General features: G+C 39.9%; 2 protein-coding genes across 7 annotated transcripts; both read right to left on the bottom strand.

Annotated features, from left to right (window-relative positions):
• Positions 1-1,574: 1,574 nt before the first annotated feature.
• On the bottom strand, positions 1,575-8,308 carry LOC308110525 (T-lymphocyte surface antigen Ly-9-like). 2 transcript variants are annotated; one of them, XM_080464877.1, is made up of 6 exons: positions 8,203-8,308; positions 5,581-5,883; positions 4,736-5,041; positions 4,545-4,646; positions 2,900-2,938; positions 1,575-2,764 (listed from the first exon to the last, which is right to left on the bottom strand). In XM_080464877.1, the coding sequence occupies exons 1-5, from the start codon at positions 8,237-8,239 to the stop codon at positions 2,931-2,933; spliced, it is 756 nt and encodes a 251-aa protein (XP_080321003.1). In that variant the 5' UTR covers positions 8,240-8,308; the 3' UTR covers positions 1,575-2,764; positions 2,900-2,930. The 2 variants fall into 2 exon arrangements, with proteins under 2 accessions (XP_080321003.1, XP_080321002.1); XM_080464876.1 differs by having other exon boundaries at positions 4,541-4,646; positions 8,203-8,301.
• Positions 8,309-9,484: 1,176 nt separating this feature from the next.
• On the bottom strand, positions 9,485-19,871 carry LOC308110240 (SLAM family member 7-like). Of its 5 annotated transcripts, XM_080464424.1 has the most exons (7): positions 19,631-19,729; positions 17,013-17,315; positions 16,168-16,473; positions 15,971-16,078; positions 14,196-14,240; positions 13,015-13,108; positions 9,485-9,809 (listed from the first exon to the last, which is right to left on the bottom strand). In XM_080464424.1, exons 1-5 carry the CDS (start codon positions 19,665-19,667, stop codon positions 14,227-14,229), a joined length of 768 nt encoding a protein of 255 aa, XP_080320550.1. In that variant the 5' UTR covers positions 19,668-19,729; the 3' UTR covers positions 9,485-9,809; positions 13,015-13,108; positions 14,196-14,226. The 5 variants fall into 5 exon arrangements, with proteins under 5 accessions (XP_080320550.1, XP_080320547.1, XP_080320548.1 ...); XM_080464421.1 differs by lacking the exon at positions 14,196-14,240 and having other exon boundaries at positions 11,556-13,108; positions 19,631-19,871; XM_080464422.1 differs by lacking the exon at positions 14,196-14,240 and having other exon boundaries at positions 19,631-19,739.
• Between the last annotated feature and the right edge of the window lie 563 nt (positions 19,872-20,434).

Below are 20,434 nucleotides of genomic sequence, written 5' to 3'. Positions count from 1 at the left end.
TTTTAAAGCCTCCGCTGAGTCAGCTGCAAAGCAATTTCGTTCTCGTATGAACCAATGGTGTATATTTTTGAATAACAATAAAGATATCTATCTATCGATCTATCTATCTATCTATCTATCTATCTATCTATCTATCTATCTATCTATCTATCTATCTATCTATCTATCTATCTATCTATCGAGCCAAACTTTACACAACTACAGCCAATAAAACATTAAACTGCTTTTATGAATTCATGAGTCCAGTTGTTTTACGCGGCCTCATTGAGCTTTGTTCCAACATGTCCGCCAACACCTTGAAAACATCTTTACCCCTCCTCTCCTTCATCCTGTACCACATCACCTATAGTCATCAAGAAAGAAGCCCTTCATCAGCAAACGGAACCAATCAAAACATCTTCAGTTTGCTAAAGTACATATTGGCAAACCTGAACAGCTTCGGAAATCGGTCTGTTGCAAATAGTCTGAGCCTCCAGCTCAATATCAGTCACTCTTTTAACTTAGCAAGTAGATTTTTGTGCAGCAGGAGAGGACATCTGACAGTTCATACAGATATATTGAAACGCAGGACAGTCAAATGACAGTATAGGGACACAGACATAGACGGGAAATCACAGGCTCACTGACAGGTTAAACAGTGAATGAATGAATGAATAAATAGATGAATGAATAAATAAATAAAAGGAACCACTTACATACCACTATGAAAACTTGTTGATAAAAGAAGGAACAATAAATAGATAATAATCAGGTTGAAATTCATTACATAGCAAGACCCAAGAGTAAAGTACTTTCAAGCTGCTCCTGTAGCGGCTCGTATTACGTTTTGAGGCTTTAAATCTCCACCCAGATGTCAGAAGCTGGAACTCTCTGGCCAGGGGATGGGAGTCATCTCCAGAGGTGGAGCTGGCCAGTCGCAGTAGCTGCCTGTTGTACAGCAACTATAAGCTCAGCTGTGACTCTCCAATCAGCCGACGAGCCCATTTTATTAACTATAAAACAGATTCAATTATAGCTCGATAAAAAGTGTCATCAGGGTTTTGTCCACATTGAAAAGGGACAACTTTCGCAGACCAGACAGACGCTGGTGTCCCTTCGTGTTCACTGCCTCACACCTTTCTTGAAAGTTTCACTTCGACTCTGATTATCCCCACATACAAGCATTTCACTTGGATTGTACCTGTTCTGTGGTGGTGCAGCTCTGGATGACAACAAAGCCAAGTCGAGGTCAGCCGGCTCCTTGAGGAGCTCTCTGGCAGTTTTAACCACTCTGGAAAGTTTGAGCCGCTCGTGACGTGACAAGTTGTTGTCGCTCACCAGCACCTCGGGAATCCCATGACGAGCAAAAATGGACTTCAGATGGACATTGACGTCTGTCGACCTTGAGATGGTAATACTATAGCATATTGACAGGAAATAGCAGGAGAGATCACATTGATCCAATATCAGCTTCTCTTCATCGTCTTCCTCTTAAATCTGGAATAGAATCTAAAATTCTTTTAACTTTCTTGCGTCTCCTTTGATGGTAAAAAGGAGACATCGACACGACAATCAAAAATTAGATGGAGTCAGAGCAGGTGTGACATGAAGAAAATAATTTATTAAACAAAAATGGTACAAATGATCACAATTGTGAAGGAGGTAGGGACAAGGGGGTTGTGCAAAACAATATCAAATATATTATTGAATATAAATACAAGAAAACCAGGCATCACCTTGTAGAAAACAAAACTCAAACAAATGCCTTGCTCACTTATCAAACAAAAAAGGAGGAGCTTGACCCAAAAGGCTGTACAGACATGGCACCAACCCCCTTCATGTGCATTAATACGCAACTATCATGACGGAAAACATATCCTGAGTGTCCTCAACAACTTATTTCAAATGGACAGAGTTCATCACAATTAATATCAGAGAACAAGAACATCCATCCATCCATTTTCTTCAGCTTATCTGTATACGGATCGCGGGGGTGGCAGTCCGAGCACTGTCACCCAGATCACATTGCACTGATTAAGAACCTTTCCTGTGGGTGGTGAGCCCACGGGAAGATGGCGCCTGACGTGGGACACGAACCCACTACCCTGAGAGTACGAGCCTCATGCTCTACCAACTGAGAGGGAGAACAAGAAAACAAATGATATTGTTGTTGTCCCTTCATCAGTATAAGCTGTAAAAATAATAGTAGTCAGACTGCATTTGAGAGTTTTCTTGAAAGTTGAAATCAAGCTGATCAATTTAAGTTCATCACCGAGTTTAAAACAACTGGAAACAGTTATCAATTAATTTTAAAGCCAATGTTGAGAATTATGATCTTATTGTGATAATCTATTGATCATGACAGATTAAAGTTAACAAACCATCACTGAAGTACATTGTGTGGACGTTTGTTCAATGTTTATTCCATGATAGAATAATCACAGCTTCTCACTGTGATGAGTGGAACGTAAACTTGATCAAAACCAGAACAGTGTTCCATAAAGACAAGAGCTAAAAGACAATCCTGTCATGATCAACAGTATTTAAACCTTGAAAAAGGTGGCTGAAGATGATGGCATGTCGAAGTTTGTTTCACATTGCTGAGCTGAGATAAAGTTTTATGAGCTGTACTTGTGCAAATTTTAATGCTAACACGGAGAGCCCTGAAAACTGCAGCACTGTTGCGCTCCATCATCTTAAAATAAGAGTCACTTCCTCCTGCTGGGATCAGCTGGTCACAGACGGTGGTCAGTTTGGAGTTTCCAGCTTCCAGTGAGGTCCCTTCCTGGGGAGGACAACAAGATCAATTAAAACAAACGGAGACAGCTAAAGTATGCTAACATTTTAATTACTTTCAGTACAACTGCAAAGAATAAGAACAGTTACACGATCACATGAAGGTGTGACAGAAAGTACTCACTGGAGTGCGTCTATTCTGACATAAGTTGATCTCAGTGAGCTGCAGAGATAAAACGAGACAACTTCAAAATTCTTGAATCTTTTATTTCTTCTCTGGCTGAAACATGCTGCAGTTAAAGAAAAAGGAAATAAAAGGCTGCTGTACTCGGGGGGAAAAAAGAAACATGTTCATAAACAAACCATAAGTCTTTGTTCTTATTTGATCATTTTGTCTTTTTCATGTTGAAATGGGAACATCGTAACCCAACTGGGAATGTGGGAGAGTTCCCGGAATATAATGTGACGTCGCACAAGACTTCATGAAAAAGTATTTTTTAATTATCCCCGACTTCAAAACAAATCATCAAGAAAATATGACGATTTACTTAGTTATTGAATCTACCTAAAGAAATCAGTTTTCCCTATTTGTTTGATTAAAGATGAAAAACAAAGTAAAAACCAAATAAAGAAACTTTATCGTCCTCTAGTCAGCACAACCAGGTTTTAAGTGAACCAAATGGCACACACACACACACACACACACACACACACACACACACACACACACACACACACACACACACACACACACACACACACACACACACACACACACACACACACACACACACACACACACACACACACACACACACACACACACACACACACACACACACACACACACACACACACACACACACACACACACACACACCCCTTTATTAATCCCGTAGGATGACTCCGTCAGGGAAATTTGAGTTCCAGCAGGTTAAAAGAAGAGGAGCAGGACACAGAGGATAACAAAGATGAGTTACAGGAAGTAAGGTAATTCACCTTACTTCCTGTAACTATAGAAGTGGCAAAAAGAATTACACTCCTAGCAAAATATAGTACAAGAAATATAAAATAATATAAACTCTTACACCCCCCCCACACACATATCCAACCTGTAGTCCATAATAATCTGATGCATTAATATCAGATTTGCACATCAAAGAAAACCAGAATCAGACACTTTGTAGAATCTAGAAACCTGAGCAACTGTTTCATTGTTTGGTGGTTTTACACACTGAACTTGAACTTAGGAGTGTGATGTGACCTGCCTGGAGGTGTGTCCATCAGTGTGTGGCTGCACTCTCACCTCTGCCAAGGAGGTTATAAAAGCACCTTTGTTTATTTGTCCATCTGTCTGTTTACAAAATATCTCAAAAACTAATGAGCAGATCTTCATGATTTTTGCCACACAGGAGAACTTTGATCAAGGGAAGAACCCAAAAAGTTGTGATGGTGATTTGGATCAAATCCTGGATCCTTGAACACCTGTGTCCATGTCCACCCTTGGCAGAGGTCAGAAAACATTGACTGCTTTTGTTGATTTATTCATTTACTTATTTTATTCACCACTGGATTCAATTATCACTGTAGAACCAGTACAGATCAATGAGCTCCAGTTTAAGAAGACAAATCTTCTCACTGAGATCAGAAAATCCACCAAGAGCAGAATTTAACAGGCCTGTGCAGAGGTCCACTGTGTCTGAGCCTGAACCCTGATGAACAGAGTCAAACCTTTCAAACACTGAACAAAGGTCACATTCAAATATTTAACGTTAATAAAGATCTGTCAGTTTGCTTTGTGATGAAGAAAAAACAGAAAAGGAACCTGCCTGTCTGTCCCACTGTCGACTTCTTCTGGTGACAAAACCTCCAGATGGTATAAACAGAGAGTAACAAGACGACACCACACATGATGATGATGATGTTCACATCTGTTAAAATCACACATAAACACCACAACTCACCAAACAGTCTTTGAAATATGAGTTATTGTTCCAGGTCAGGGTCAGAGGTCACTCACGATGTCTGGACACTGTGGAGCTGCTGGTGTTGACTCTACGGTTCTGTTGACAGGACGTCCTCACATCAACTGACACTGTTTTATTCTCCACAGGGTTTTCAGCCACACATTGAAGAGAAGAGTTCAGGTCCTGCTGGTAGAATAAAGTCAGAGACAGAGAGGCAGCAGAGAGGCTCTTCTCCTGGATCTTCAGGTCTTTGGACCACAGGAGCGTGACGTCCTCCTGAGCTGAGTCCACAGAGCAGCTCAGAGAGCAGCTCTCAGAGCTTCTGTTCAATACGCTCACTTGAGGAGTCGGTACAGAGTCTGCAGAGCAACGACACAGAGAATCACATCCCAGTCAGGATACAGTCTGAATAATGATACAGGATTAATAATGATAGTGTACAATGAGAAGACTGCAGTAATACTTGCTGAATGGAGATGTTGTTTTATGTCTGGATGGTTTTTCACAGAGAGATTGATATAATGTAGATACTTCTCATTCTGTTCTCTTTGTTTTTTGGTATTTATACACTACTTTCTACTCTAATAAGTTCAATACTTTAACAAGGCGCCTGATGAAAACTGCACCATTAATTTAGTTGCTCCTGCTACAATAAAAATACTCATTCTGTTTTCTGAAGTGACTTCAAGCAGAAAACTAATGTGCTGATATGGCAGCAGAATGATTATTGCAATGATGGACCATCTCCACCAATCAGCCCAGTTGAGGGTCTCCTGGTGTTAAAGTTGATCAGTGCTGTGTGTGAAGGCAGGTTCCACCCAGGACAGGTCAAGAGTCCCTCACAGGACAAACCCAGAGAGACACACATCACCAGACTGGACACACAGATCAAACGTACCGTACACCATCAGTTTATAATTTACAAAAACAATTCTTCCTTCTTCAGAGTCAACTGTATACATCCCAGAATCATTCTTCTGCAGCCCAGTGAGAGTAAAATATCCCGTGTTCTGGTTCCAGTGAAGTCTCTTCTTGTACTTTTCTCCATATATCTCCAGCAGTTTCTTCTCATGCACCAGAGCAATAGCCCGTCTTTCATATGACAGAAATCCCATCTCCTGAATAGACTCAGGCAGAGTGATGTTTCCTCCTACAGAGGCTGTCAGGGTCTTCAGTGGATCAGCAGCAGATGAGATGATCACTGTGAAATAAAAACACATGCATCCATCAGAAGGACAATTAGCTGCAATTTAACAAGAACTGAATCAGAAAAGCTCCATCAGCCTCGGAAACTTCTGCAGGTCAAAGTGGAGCAAAGAACTTTAATGATGTATTTGAGAAGAAGAGGTGTGCTTATAAATCTGATCCATTTCTGTCTGCCTGCTCAACTCTGTGATTATACCTGAAGAACCTGAATCCTTCACAGCAAGCAGCTCATAAACCTCTTCCTTTTAGGAAAACCTGTAACCTACACCTTTCATGAGGAGTGGATGTTTGTGTGTGTGTGTGTGTGTGTGTGTGTGTGTGTGTGTGTGTGTGTGTGTGTGTGTGTGTGTGTGTGTGTGTGTGTGTGTGTGTGTGTGTTTCTGTTTCAGAAAGCAGCCATACAGCAGTGTGTGAAGTTCAGGCAGCTTGTTTTGATTTTTTTTAATCAAGTACAGTACATTATTTACTTAACATATAAGTACAGTACAGTTTTATTTAATCTTTAAGAACAGTTTTTTGTTCGTTTGTTTTACATTTATTTGAGTCCAATGTTTATCTGACTTTTCTGTGCTTTTAATTGAATCATTATTTAAGTACAGTCTTTTATTCTCCTATATTTAAGCGTAGTGTTACTAATCTAACTGTGTAAAATTTTACAATGGCTGACAATTTTAAATATACCTCTTTAGGAGTAAAACCTCTGCCTTGTTTTTGATGAATGCTTAGGCTTACTAGGCTACTGTATAGTGTTGGTCATACTGGTGGTATTTGAAGAGCCAAGTATTTTCTGGGTGGTAATCGGTGTAAAAAGTTTGAGAACCACTGCTGTAGACCAGAGGCTGACAAAGTGCGGCCCACGAGTCAATGGTGGCCTGCCATGAATTACAGTTGCTAGTTTAATCCAAGTGTACATTGCTTAGAAAGGATCAATCTCTGTTTCATGGTCTTTGACGACATCTATAGGTTTGGTTTAGGGATAAGCGGTAATTGCTGGTGTGGCCTTTAGGTGCGCTGTGACTCACCAAATACACCAAAAATGCAGAAGAAGACACGGAAAACATAGAAGTTGATTCCTGCTCATAGACGTGTGGTGTGGAGGGGCGAGACGCACATCTGTTTTCCACAGATGTGCGTCTCGCCCCTCCACACCACAAAGCCGATCAGGCGTGTTAGAATTTCCCCAAGCGACAACCCATGTTCAAAAAACCTACTTTTTTGGGCTTCTAAAGCGCAGCGCCGTGTGGATGATAGAACGTGTGGACAGGCCCTGAGACTGACTGGCTGGTCTAAATCTTTTTTTTTACATATTCTGAAATGGAATGTTATTCATTTTCATTAGCCTTTATTTAGTCAGAAGAACCACATTGAGATTAATAATCTCTTTTAAAAGTGTGTCCTGGCATCCCAAGTTTGACTGTAGAGGGCAGAAAACCCCATTTTGGAATTTGTGCAGTAAAATGTTTCTCAAGGTTTTCTCAAGTTTTGCTTCATTTATTAATTAAAATGTATTTCTTGCACATTATTGAATGCAGATCAATAAATGTAAATTATAGAGATGCAACCTGGTCATTAAGATTATTACAAATGGGATTTTGTTTTGGGCTGTTTTTCCCATTGTTTACTTTGTTGGCCCTCAGTCCAATGTTGGGTTCTTAAATTGGCCCTCAGGTATCAAAACTTTGAGAGCTCCTGCTGTAGATGATCATTCTGCTGCCTCAACCTTAAGTTGGGATATACAGCTATACAGAGCCTCGGAAACCTTCAGTGACCAGAAGATCACTTTTATTCTGTTTTTTTCTTTGTCCTTTAAACACAACCTGCCTGAACTTGTTTTTCATAGTAAAGAGATGAATTGAGAGCCACTCCAGAGGTCTGTACTACGACGCTGGATTTTCCCTTATTGAAATTAATTAATCAATACAAACAAATATATACTCTTTTTTTGCAAGAAAAATATATGAATGTACTTATAAACTTAAATCACACAAAGACTTATTAAAGAATTCATCCTTCTTGTTCACATCAACAAAACTGACTGAGAGAACGATAGTGAAGCTCTGCTCGGTGCGTCTTCGCGTGACATCCGAGGGGCCGTTACATATAGGAATATATAAGAGCATAAATAAGATCAATGAGCATCAAACAAAACGAATGCAAATGAAACATCATGCTTTTCTTAGTATCTATTTCATTTCTGAAGCTTCTTTTCTCGGAAAACTGTTTTCTCCGTTTGATTTAGTCAGAAATTTCCACTTTTTCAAAGACATGAAGCTGATCAAGTGTTTGCGATGTGATGAGCAAACAAAAAACTCACCTAAATAGAAGAAGAAGATCGATCCTGGAAGCTCCATTATCAAGTTAAAGAATCAACAGCGTGTGAGTCCACAACGGACATGTACAAAACATGAAGGGTGGGGTCTAATGCGGGATCGGGAAGTGAGCAGGACACACGCACGCACGCACGCACGCACGCACGCACGCACGCACACACACACACACACACACACACACACACACACACACACACACACACACACACACACACACACACACACACACACACACACGTGGGTTGGAAACGAAAGCTTTTGGGGGGATTTCTCCCAGTCACGAGATAAAAGGAGTAAACTGTATTCAGGTGCTGCAGAGGACAACTGAAAACCTTCACAACAGTTATATTCTTGCTGGCGACAAAACGACTCTTCCTGTACCTTTTGGAGGAGCTCAGTTTCTCTGGCTTCACGCTTCACCACAGTGCTGATAGAATTGAGTCGACAGAAGCATCTTCAGCCCACAGCTTCCCCCCAAACCAGCAGGTTTCTATCAGAGCTCACCTCAGAACATTGTTCTCATGCAGCCTGCAGCCCCTCGCTTTGCTTCTTCAAACTTTATCAGGCTGAAGAGTTCAAACCTGCTGTTTGCAGCAGATTGTAAAATAAATGTTGGTTTTTCTTCTTTCTCAGCTTTTTTTTTTTTCACATCAGATTATATTTCCAATATTTTTTATAATATATACTTTTTAGTATTTCGGAATTATTTATTCGATTTTGAGCACTTTGAGTTTTTATTTTATTTTATTATTGTATTAATTGTTTACTTCACCTTCATTCATCCTTCATTCAGTGGATTCCAGAGAGTGGTGAACATGTAGAAGGAAGACCGTCTGGGAGAACCTCAACCTCTGGTTGCCATGAAACGTGTGACAGTAGAATTGGAGGCCAAGCTTTCTGCTATCAGGCTCTTCTCATGTGGAACCAGCTCCAGTTTCAGTTAAGAAGGCTGGCCCAGTCTCAACTTTTCTATTAAATTGATACAGTAATTGAATTAAATTCAATGTGTTCCTCAGGAGAGTCATTGGTGACAGTCTGCTCACCTCTTCCATGTCTGCTGCATGCACTTTGAAACAACCTTTGGCAGCATTCACATTTTGTGACCGTTGGTAATGAGGAGGGTTACAGTTTAAGAAGCTTCCAGTTTCAGTTTGGACATTGATCTGTTGAGTATTTAATTACTGGCTTCAATTCAAATATTCAACTTCCATTAAAGCAGAGGGAGTGTTTGTATGAACAAGATAACTTTAAACAAACAAGAAGTTTCTGTGTTCACGGGGATTTTATTTCTGATGTTAGAGGACATCGAACCAAAACTCAATCAACAAGACAGAATAAGTTCAGTAAAATATATGTACATTGTGTAACAGATGTCAGTGTTTTATCATAGAAAAAATGATCACTCTCCAGGGTGACGTCTGTGCAGAAGATGACTGGCTTCCTTGAATTAGAACTGGGGTGGATCATTAAGTAGAGCTCACAGCGGGTGATCCGTCAGAATCACGCGAGATTTCCTTATTGGATGATGATTTATTGGGTTCACAACTGTACGGTTGAATATGTATAATCACTTGCACGTCAGTGTGTGGTTCTGAAACAGAGAAACAGAAATAAAACATAACTAGCAGAACGCAAATGGCCTATAATGCAAGAAACATTATCATTTTTTTTTTTTTTTTTTTTTTTTTTTGCCCTTGTCTTGTTCGGCAGCTTAGGCAAACAATATTATGTGATTGAGAGCCGTCTGGAGCCAGAACAGTTTTTGCTCTTGCAACAGGAAGAGACCTGTAGTCTCCTCATACAATACCCTTGTTGTGCTACACATATTATTTGCAGTTATCACACTGATCCAAATACTTTCTAACTGTTATTAGATTAAACCAGCCTGAGCAGCTCTATCTAGACAGTAACATGATTTTCTAGATTAAACCAGCCTGAGCAGCTCTATCTAGACAGGAACATGAAGCAGGAACATGAATTAACAAAGAGGCAACAACAAAAGAGGAACATGATTTTGAGAGTTTGAGCAAATGATGAAAACAAGCAACTTCAACAACACCTTTCGTGAGGAGTGGAAGTGTGTGTGTGTGTGTGTGTGTGTGTGTGTGTGTGTGTGTGTGTGTGTGTGTGTGTGTGTGTGTGTGTGTGTGTGTGTGTGTGTGTGTGTGTGTGTGTGTGTGTGTGTGTGTGTGTGGTTTGTCCACTGAGTGTGGCTGGAACTGTTGTGGGGGGACCCGTAGCGACACCCCGGGTATATGTGTATGTGAGTATGCATGCATATACATATATATTATTATTTTACTATTGAAAAAAAAAAATTCTTAACAACAATCCCTAGGTCACCATTCAATCACACTTTATGTATAAAGCATATTTCATCTAAGAAAACCTTCATATTAAAAAACTCCCAACCAGCTTTCACTCCTTTATCCATATTTTCAGCAGAATGTGTCACGTGTGAGGTGCGGAGAACCAGGAGACAATGACTTTAATTCAAAAAATCTCGTCAGGTGTCTGTTGATCACATCCAGCGTGTTTCTTCACTTATTCATACTAATTCAAACTCGCACACTGAGTCTGAGCTGCTCCCATCATGCTTAGTTTAGCCCAACACACATAGCGCCCCCTCCTGGTCCTCTGGTGGCTCTGCAGAGTCAAACCATCACAAAGATTCCAAATCATCCGGAGCTGGGAAAACTTTTCACATTGTTTCTGAAAAATAGACGATGCATCCTGTTGTGATTCTGACGACATTTTAATGATTGAACCTCATTTCTACAAGAATTTCTCCAACAAACCATTGAGACAAATTCATTGAATCAGGAGAGCTGATTGGATCAGTGTTTTCAGTTTGTCACTGTGAAAGTTGAGATTTGGGAGAAGTTTTGTGGAGTCCTCTCCGTGTCACCGCAATATGATGACGTTTTAACCAGTTTGTACTTTAAGTAACACGAACACAAAGACAACTTCTTTAGTAATTAGGAGCAAAGTGAGATTGTTTAGTTGTCCCAGGAATATGACCGCCACTTTTGAAAGAACCAGATTTACCTGCCAATGATATGAAGAATTCAGTAAAAGGCAAAACCTGTCAAATAATCAGCGAAGTGAGTTTCAGCTGTGTAATCCTTAACTAATCAGTAAACGTGAGATTTTCATTACTAAATCCCACTAAAATCATTTAAAAGCTGTTGAAAAGACGCCTTTGCCTCCCGTCTAAACTGTGTCAAAGTTTGTTTGAAAAGTGAAACAACGTCTTTTATCGGTCGCCAGTCCATCACAGGACACACAGACAACCAAACGCACTCACACCTAGGGGCAATTCAGGGTCACACTTTACCTCACATGCATGATTGTGGACTGTGGGAGGAGTTCGGAGTACCCAGAAGAATCCCACAAGGTGATGAACATGCAATCTCCACACAGAAAGGCTCCAACTGGATTTGAATCGATGACCTTCTCGCTGTGAGACGGGAGCCCTAACCACTGTGTGGCGTTATTGGACAATTCAATGACGGTCCAATAATACCCCAATTTCAATGGCTATAAGCCTATTTGGGATCAATTTAGACTACATTGGACGCACCTATAAATACCTAATTTCAATTACTATATTTGAGCTAAATCCAGACTATGACGGAACGATCAGATTTAGCCTAAAAAAACATGTAAATCATGTTGAGTGTTTGGTGGGACCTTCCACAAAGTCGACTGAGGAGAACATTCATGAATGGACCATTTGATGTGATAAGTTAACAGAACAACACTGACCCACATGCACACACATCCAGAGTTATCTTTGTTTCTTACACTCGTTTCTGAGGGGATTTTACTCCTCGTGGCTTTAGAGGAGCAGGCGGGAAACCTCAGGGATGAAAAGATATGTAAATCTGTAAAGTTTTCCACAGGTAAGTGTGTGAAATGTGTATCAATATTTCTCTATGAGTAAAATCAGGCTCAGTCCATGAAAACTTGAAGCCCCACAAATGTATTTTTTTTGTTTGTTTGAGTCGTTAATCTTTTCAAAAGACGCCACGTAGAGGTAGCTCGGGTATTTATGAAGGGATAGCTCTGAATGTGAAGCTTTGACTGTTAATAAACTTCTGAGTGTTCATGAAGCTCCACCTGTCTATGGGGCAGTGACTGTAAATAAAATGTAGATAAAAATACAATACCTTCAAAAAAGAAAAACAATGTCTAAATAAGGACGAGAGCAGAACACTTCAGGACAAAACATGAATTTAATCAGAAAGATCTCAATTACCATTAGATTAACAATCTGCCAAATAAAATGAATCGACCATGAAGCTTCACCTCAGCATCCTCACCTTCATCACAGGTACACATGTCAGCTTTCTAAACTCATTTTTAAATTGGATTCCTGGAAAATTACTCGTTACTTCATCAGTTACTGCAAAATAATTAGTTACTTACTGAAGTAGAGCCAAATTTCACAAGCTTCAGGTTGCATACCATGATGCACTGCTTTTACTTTGCCAGTCAGTAGTTTGTGATAAATAACGTGTCCACTCTTAATGCTACTATCTGAAAGTTTGTATTTAAATTTAGGAACAGTCTGTAGCTGTCAAACAAGGACATTAGAAAGGTTTTTATCAGACCAAAGTGTCAGACAGGTACACATCTGCACTTTGAAGGCATATACAGTCCACCAGGTTCAGAGCTGTTATGAGTACACCGAACCTGTAGGGGGCATTGTCTTTTTTCACTTTTGAATTTCAAGATATTCACAACTGAAGGGTAACCAGGTCTGGGGGGGAAGCTGCAGTTTAAAGTCTCACATGTTCAGCAGTCTGTGGGACTAAATGCCAGCTGGTCATAGACGGCATTAAGATTGTTAGGCTGAGAATTTGATGGTTCCTGTGAGATCCGATCCTGGGGAGGAAGAGGAAGAGGAAGAGGAGAAGTTAAATTAAAACAAACTGACAAACAAAAGTTTCTTAACCTTTGAAATTGCTTTTGTAAAACTGTAAAGAATAAGAACTTTCCTGTCAAGCACATCAGGATGTTGTCAGGTAATTCGTTTTGCACGAGCAGGAGAAAGCGTCTGGCAGTATGCACTGATACGTTTAAAAAACACACAGGACAGTAAAAGCAGCACAAACATGGAGAGGCACTCACAGGCTCACTGACAGAATTAAAACGTGAATAAATAACTAAAAGAACTGCTAAAATGCCAATATAACAAAACTGTTAAAAATATATTAAAATAAAAACAATAAATTAGGGAACAACCAGGTCTGACTTCCGTTAAATAATAAGACCCAAAAGTAAAGTGCACTAAATCTTGTTTAAAGAGAAACTGCAGCAAGGCAAGGCAAGGCAAGGCAAATGTATTAAAAGAATACAATTCAAACACAAGGCAATGCACAGTGCTTTACAAAGAAATAAAAGAAACACATTTAAGTTAAACTAAGATAAGATCAACTTTATTGTCTGTATAGTTAAAGGTATATTTAAATAATCAAAAGCAGGAATGTGTTGAAAATGTTTCAAATGTGTCAACGTCTGTTAATGGTTTATCAATGTTTAGATATGCTCATATTTATCAATAACTGAAAATCTAAGAGCTTAAAAAAGCACCATTTATTTTGCAAGTCTTTTTGAGGTATAATCCTAAAAGGCTTTAAAAGATGGATTGATGTGTTGGTGAAAATATATCTAAGTCATCATTGGAAGTGGAGCTGACCAGCCGCTGCAGCTGTATGTTATACAGCGACTGTAAGCTCCGCTGTTACGAGCGATACTTTATGAACCACTGTGTTTATTTTCTGGAGCCACTAGGTGGCGCTGTCTGTTCAAAAAACGTTTGAAAGCACACTTCATTGCTGGTCTTTCATACTCTATCTTCCAACCAAGATTACCATCTGGTGGAGACAGAAAATAAAGAAAGTGGTTCCTGAAGCTTCATGAAGCTTTGTTTAGCCATCACTCGCTGTGTCTCCGTGATCAGCTGGCTTACCCATTAGATTATTTGGTTGAGTTCCTTCCTTTTAAGAGATGGTTTCTAAATCATGACACCAGTGGAAAGGATAAAACAGATTCAATTAAAACAAGATAATAAACTCTCATCAGGGTCGGGACGGCTGGATTTAGGGACTAGGACAACATCAGCATCCTTCCAGTGCTTCATACTGGACCAGGCTGAGCGGAACTCCAGTCTAGCTTTATAGCTTATTTGCTTTTAAAAGATCTATATTAAGGTTTTTGGTTACTGTCTGTAGATCTGATTCTCCTCCTTGGTGGAATTCTAATGTCTTTAACAGATTTGTTAACCCATGGCTTATTGTTAGAGTGTATTTGAACTCTCTCACTGGGTATAAGCATGTCTCTACAGAAAGCTGAGTATAAATAAACAACATCAGTTAGTTCATCCAAGACCTTACAAGATTCCTCCAACATCTCCCAGTCTGTACTGTCGAAGCATTCCTATAGAGAGCGTACAGCATCATTCGTCCAGACTTCCACATACTTACTTTGGACTACCTCTTTCAAACAGTCTTATAAATGGGTAGAAGATGCAAGCAGTTGTGGTCTGCAGAACCTGGGGGGGTGGGGGTCCATCCAAAGCATCTTAGATGGACCCATAACACAACGGTCCATCAAAGAGGAGTGAGCAGAGATTTGAAAGCAGCTCATGAGTCTAGGTCAGGGCTCTGCAACCTTTATGACCAAAACAGACTTTTTGTGGGGGATTTTCCACCAAATCAAATTCATTTATGAAGTTTAAATTATAATTTGAGATTGTACCATTTGATGATATTTTCAGCTGATTTTCTACCTGGTTTTAGTGTTTCATCCTTCTATTCCAGCATTTTTCTGACCATTTCGAATCAAATCGAATCGATTCGTATAGAATAGAATAGAATAGAATAGAATAGAATCAAATAGAAATGTTTTATTAAACTCATAAGGAAATTCCTTTAACCATGGCTGCACACAGAATAAATAGGGAGTTCAATATCAAAAAGGACAGAAAACAAAATCCTGGTCCTGAATTCCAGCCAGTCTAAAAGTCCCTCTAATGAGCTCTACTGAGAACAGGCCATTTCTCTGTCTGTACAATGATCAGCTCATTGTACATTGTCTGTCCATGACTACGCCACACCCCTCTCTAGAAGAGGATGTGGCTTTCACTCACGGTATCACAAAGTAATATTTACAGTGGAGGTATTGCTACGACTCATAGAAATGCTGTTGTACGACCATACCAGTTTGAACCAGAATCTGAGCCAGCAGGAGAGGCTCCTCAAGACCTTCAGTCACTTTTCAGAATAGCGTGTTAAAAATACTGTAAGTCTGAATATGTTATTCAGTTTGGTCGTATGTGTTGTTACGTAGCTACCAGTAGCTCCTGCTAACTGTAAGGCCAACTGTTACAGTATGAATATTATACTGAATATAATCAGTTTATCAGTAATCTTTGTAAGTCTTTATCTACCCGTGAGAGGGTCAAAGTGAGTATCAATACCAGTGGGAGTGGTTTAATTCCCCAGTTGATGTCACAAAGGGAAAATCTTTTATTCGCCTGTACGTGTACACATTTGCTTAAAGGAGTAGTAAGCAAGTGAGGGAAATGACTTTCTTCACTTCTGGAGCCTCGTACACAGGCTATGGGGACACACGTTACTGTTAGAAAACCATTACAAAGCAAATGTGTATAATATGGAATGTTTAGAGTTAATAAAGATCTGTCAGTTTGCTTTGTGATGAAGTAAAAATAGAAGAGGAACCTGCCTTCTGTCTGTCCCACTGTCGACTTCTTCTGGAGACAAAACCTCCAGATGGTATAAACAGAGAGTAAGACAACACACACGATGGGGATGATGATGATGATGATCACATCTGTTAAAATCACACATAAACACCACAACTCACCAAACAGTCTTTGAAATATGAGTTATTGTTCCAGGTCAGGGTCAGAGGTCACTCACGATGTCTGGACACTGTGGAGCTGCTGGTGTTGACTCTATGGTTCAGTTGACAGGACGTCCTCACATCAACTGACACTGTTTTATTCTCTACAGGGTTTTCAGCCACACATTGAAGAGAAGAGTTCAGGTCCTGCTGGTAGAATAAAGTCAGAGACAGAGAGGCAGCAGAGAGGCTCTTCTTCTGGATCTTCAGGTCTTTGGTCCACAGGAGCGTGACGTCCTCCTGAGCTGAGTCCACAGAGCAGCTCAGAGAGCAGCTCTCAGAGCTTCTGTTCAATACGCTCACTTGAGGAGTCGGTACAGAGTCTGCAGAGCAACGACACAGAGAATCACATCCCAGTCAGGATACAGTCTGAATAATGATACAGGATTAATAATGATAGTGTACAATGAGAAGACTGCAGTAATACTTGCTGAATGGAGATGTTGTTTTATGTCTGGATGTTTTTTCACAGAGAGATTGATATAATGTAGATACTTCTCATTCTGTTCTCTTTGTTTTTTGGTATTTATACACTACTTTCTACTCTAATAAGTTCAATACTTTAACAAGGCGCCTGATGAAAACTGCACCATTAATTTAGTTGCTCCGGCTACAATAAAAATACTCATTCTGTTTTCTGAAGTGACTTCAAGCAGAAAACTAATGTGCTGATATGGCAGCAGAATGATTATTGCAATGATGGATCATTTCCACCAATCAGCCCAGTTGAGGGTCTCCTGGTGTTAAAGTTGATCAGTGCTGTGTGTGAAGGCAGGTTCCACCCAGGACAGGTCAAGAGCCCCTCACAGGACAAACCCAGAGAGACACACATCACCAGACTGGACACACAGATCAAACGTACCGTACACCATCAGTTTATAATTTACAAAAACAATTCTTCCTTCCTTAGAGTCAACTGTATATATCCCAGAATCATTCTTCTGCAGCCCAGTGAGAGTAATATATCCTGTGTTCTGGTTCCAGTGAAGTCTCTTCTTGTACTTTTCTCCATATATCTCCACCAGTTTTTTCCCCTCCACCTTAGCTATCGTATTGTTTTCATATAACAGAAATCCTTTCTCCTGAATAGACTCAGGCAGAGTGGTGTTTCCTCCTACAGAGGCTGTCAGGGTCTTCAGTGGATCAGCAGCAGATGAGATGATCACTGTGAAATAAAAACACATGCATCCATCAGAAGGACAATTAGCTGCAATTTAACAAGAACTGGATCAGAAAAGCTCCATCAGCCTCGTAAACTTCTGCAGGTCAAAGTGGAGCAAAGAACTTTAATGATGTATTTGAGAAGAAGAGGTGTGCTTATAAATCTGATCCATTTCTGTCTGCCTGCTCAACTCTGTGATTATACCTGAAGAACCTGAATCCTTCACAGCAAGCAGCTCATAAACCTCTTCCTTTTAGCAAAACCTGTAACCTACACCTTTCATGAGGAGTGGATGTGTGTGTGTGTGTGTGTGTGTGTGTGTGTGTGTGTGTGTGTGTGTGTGTGTGTGTGTGTGTGTGTGTGTGTGTGTGTGTGTGTGTGTGTGTGTGTGTGTGTGTGTTTCTGTTTCAGAAAGCAGCCATACAGCAGTGTGTGAAGTTCAGGCAGCTTGTTTTGATTTTTTTTAATCAAGTACAGTACATTCTTTACTTAACATATAAGTACAGTACAGTTTTATTTAATCTTTAAGAACAGTTTTTTGTTCGTTTGTTTTACATTTATTTAAGTCCAATGTTTATCTGACTTTTCTGTGCTTTTAATTGAATCATTATTTAAGTACAGTCTTTTATTCTCCTATATTTAAGCGTAGTGTTACTAATCTAACTGTGTAAAATTTTACAATGGCTGACAATTTTAAATATACCTCTTTAGGAGTTAAACCTCTGCCTTGTTTTTGATGAATGCTTAGGCTTACTAGGCTACTGTATAGTGTTGGTCGTACTGGTGGTATTTGAAGAGCCAAGTATTTTCTGGGTGGTAATCGGTGTAAAAAGTTTGAGAACCACTGCTGTAGACCAGAGGCTGACAAAGTGCGGCCCATGAATCAATGGTGGCCTGCCATGAATTACAGTTGCTAGTTTAATCCAAGTGTACATTGCTTAGAAAGGATCAATCTCTGTTTCATGGTCTTTGACGACATCTATAGGTTTGGTTTAGGGATAAGCGGTAATTGCTGGTGTGGCCTTTAGGTGCGCTGTGACTCACCAAATACACCAAAAATGCAGAAGAAGACACGGAAAACATAGAAGTTGATTCCTGCTCATAGACGACGCACATCTGTGGAAAACAGATGTGCGTCTCGCCCCTCCACACCACAAAGCCGATCAGGCGTTTTAGAATTTCCCCAAGCGACAACCCATGTTAAAAAAAACCTACTTTTTTGGGCTTCTAAAGCGCAGCGCCGTGTGGATGATAGAACGTGTGGACAGGCCCTGAGACTGAATGGCTGGTCTAAATCTTTTTTTTTACATATTCTGAAATGGAATGTTATTCATTTTCATTAGCCTTTATTTAGTCAGAAGAACCACATTGAGATTAATAATCTCTTTTAAAAGTGTGTCCTGGCATCCCAAGTTTGACTGTAGAGGGCAGAAAACCCCATTTTGGAATTTGTGCAGTAAAATGTTTCTCAAGGTTTTCTCAAGTTTTGCTTCATTTATTAATTAAAATGTATTTCTTGCACATTATTGAATGCAGATCAATAAATGTAAATTATAGAGATGCAACCTGGTCATTAAGATTATTACAAATGGGATTTTGTTTTGGGCTGTTTTTCCCATTGTTTTCTTTGTTGGCCCTCAGTCCAATGTTGGGTTCTTAAATTGGCCCTCAGGTATCAAAACCTTGAGAGCTCCTGCTGTAGATGATCATTCTGCTGCCTCAACCTTAAGTTGGGATATACAGCTATACAGAGCCTCGGAAACCTTCAGTGACCAGAAGATCACTTTTATTCTGTTTTTTTCTTTGTCCTTTAAACACAACCTGCCTGAACTTGTTTTTCATAGTAAAGAGATGAATTGAGAGCCACTCCAGAGGTCTGTACTACGACGCTGGATTTTCCCTTATTGAAATTAATTAATCAATACAAACAAATATATACTCTTTTTTTGCAAGAAAAATATATGAATGTACTTATAAAATTAAATCACACAAAGACTTATTAAAGAATTCATCCTTCTTGTTCACATCAACACAACTGACTGAGAGAACGATAGTGAAGCTCTGCTCGGTGCGTCTTCGCGTGACATCCGAGGGGCCGTTACATATAGGAATATATAAGAGCATAAATAAGACCAATGAGCATCAAACAGAACGAATGCAAATGAAACATCATGCTTTTCTTAGTATCTATTTAATTTCTGAAGCTTCTTTTCTCGGAAAACTGTTTTCTCCGTTTGATTTAGTCAGAAATTTCCACTTTTTCAAAGACATGAAGCTGATCAAGTGTTTGCGATGTGATGAGCAAACAAAAAACTCACCTAAATAGAAGAAGAAGATCGATCCTGGAAGCTCCATTATCAAGTTAAAGAATCAACAGCGTGTGAGTCCACAACGGACATGTACAAAACATGAAGGGTGGGGTCTAATGCGGGATCGGGAAGTGAGCAGGACACACACACACACACACACACACACACACACACACACACAAACACACACACACACACACACACACACACACACACACACACACACACACACACACACACACACACACACACACACACACACACACACACACACGCTCTGCAGGCTCACCTGACCCGCTCCCTTCTCCACTCTCAGCCAATCACAGGCCAGCTCGCTCTAACGGTGCGTTCAAGTGACACGACTCATTGGAACCAACACAAACAATAAACCTTGTCATTGCAACAAGAACACAACTGCAGAGATGTTACACTACTTTTGTAATTTTCCTGAGTAAAAAGATATATTGGCAGGAAGCCACTCCCCTTTTTCAATCAACCAATCAATCAATCAATTAATGAAAGACTTAATTTGTCCCCTGGGGCAATTAAACTGTAGCTTAGAGCAGGCAGTGCAAATAAATGAAAAGATAGATAATGCAACAACAGTCAACAACTACATCACGAGGTAAATAAATACCAGCAAAAGTAAAAATATGAAAATGAAACTGTGGGTCAGATATAAATACAACAAAGAATGAAGGTCAAAGATTAAAATATGTATAAACATGGTGCAGGAGACCAGGCAGGGATCAGCGGGTTTTTTCATTTTCATGTTGAGACGATGGCGGGGTGTTGTCAGCAGCTGCTGAAAGT

This window comes from Lipophrys pholis, assembly GCF_963383615.2.
Source record: "Lipophrys pholis genome assembly, chromosome: 5".
Classification (NCBI taxonomy): domain Eukaryota; kingdom Metazoa; phylum Chordata; class Actinopteri; order Blenniiformes; family Blenniidae; genus Lipophrys; species Lipophrys pholis.
Note: the sequence above shows the minus strand (reverse complement) of the source record. Positions and strands in the feature narration are given on the sequence as shown.

Bases quoted from the DNA above. Each gene is read 5' to 3' on its own strand.
- LOC308110525 (XM_080464876.1), bottom strand. From the start codon at position 8,239: ATGGAGCTTCCAGGATCGATCTTCTTCTTCTATTTAG. The intron at 2,939-4,540 runs GTTCCTTTTCTG...TTATCTCTGCAG, and splicing joins ACAGTGGGACAGACAGGCAG to CTCACTGAGATCAACTTATG. The intron at 2,765-2,899 runs GTGAGTACTTTC...TGTCCTCCCCAG, and splicing joins GTCAGAATAGACGCACTCCA to GAAGGGACCTCACTGGAAGC.
- LOC308110240 (XM_080464421.1), bottom strand. From the start codon at position 19,667: ATGGAGCTTCCAGGATCGATCTTCTTCTTCTATTTAG. The intron at 17,316-19,630 runs GTGAGTTTTTTG...TTTATTTCACAG, and splicing joins GATCTTCTTCTTCTATTTAG to TGATCATCTCATCTGCTGCT. The intron at 13,109-15,970 runs GCAGGTTCCTCT...CTTCCTCCCCAG, and splicing joins GACAGTGGGACAGACAGAAG to GATCGGATCTCACAGGAACC.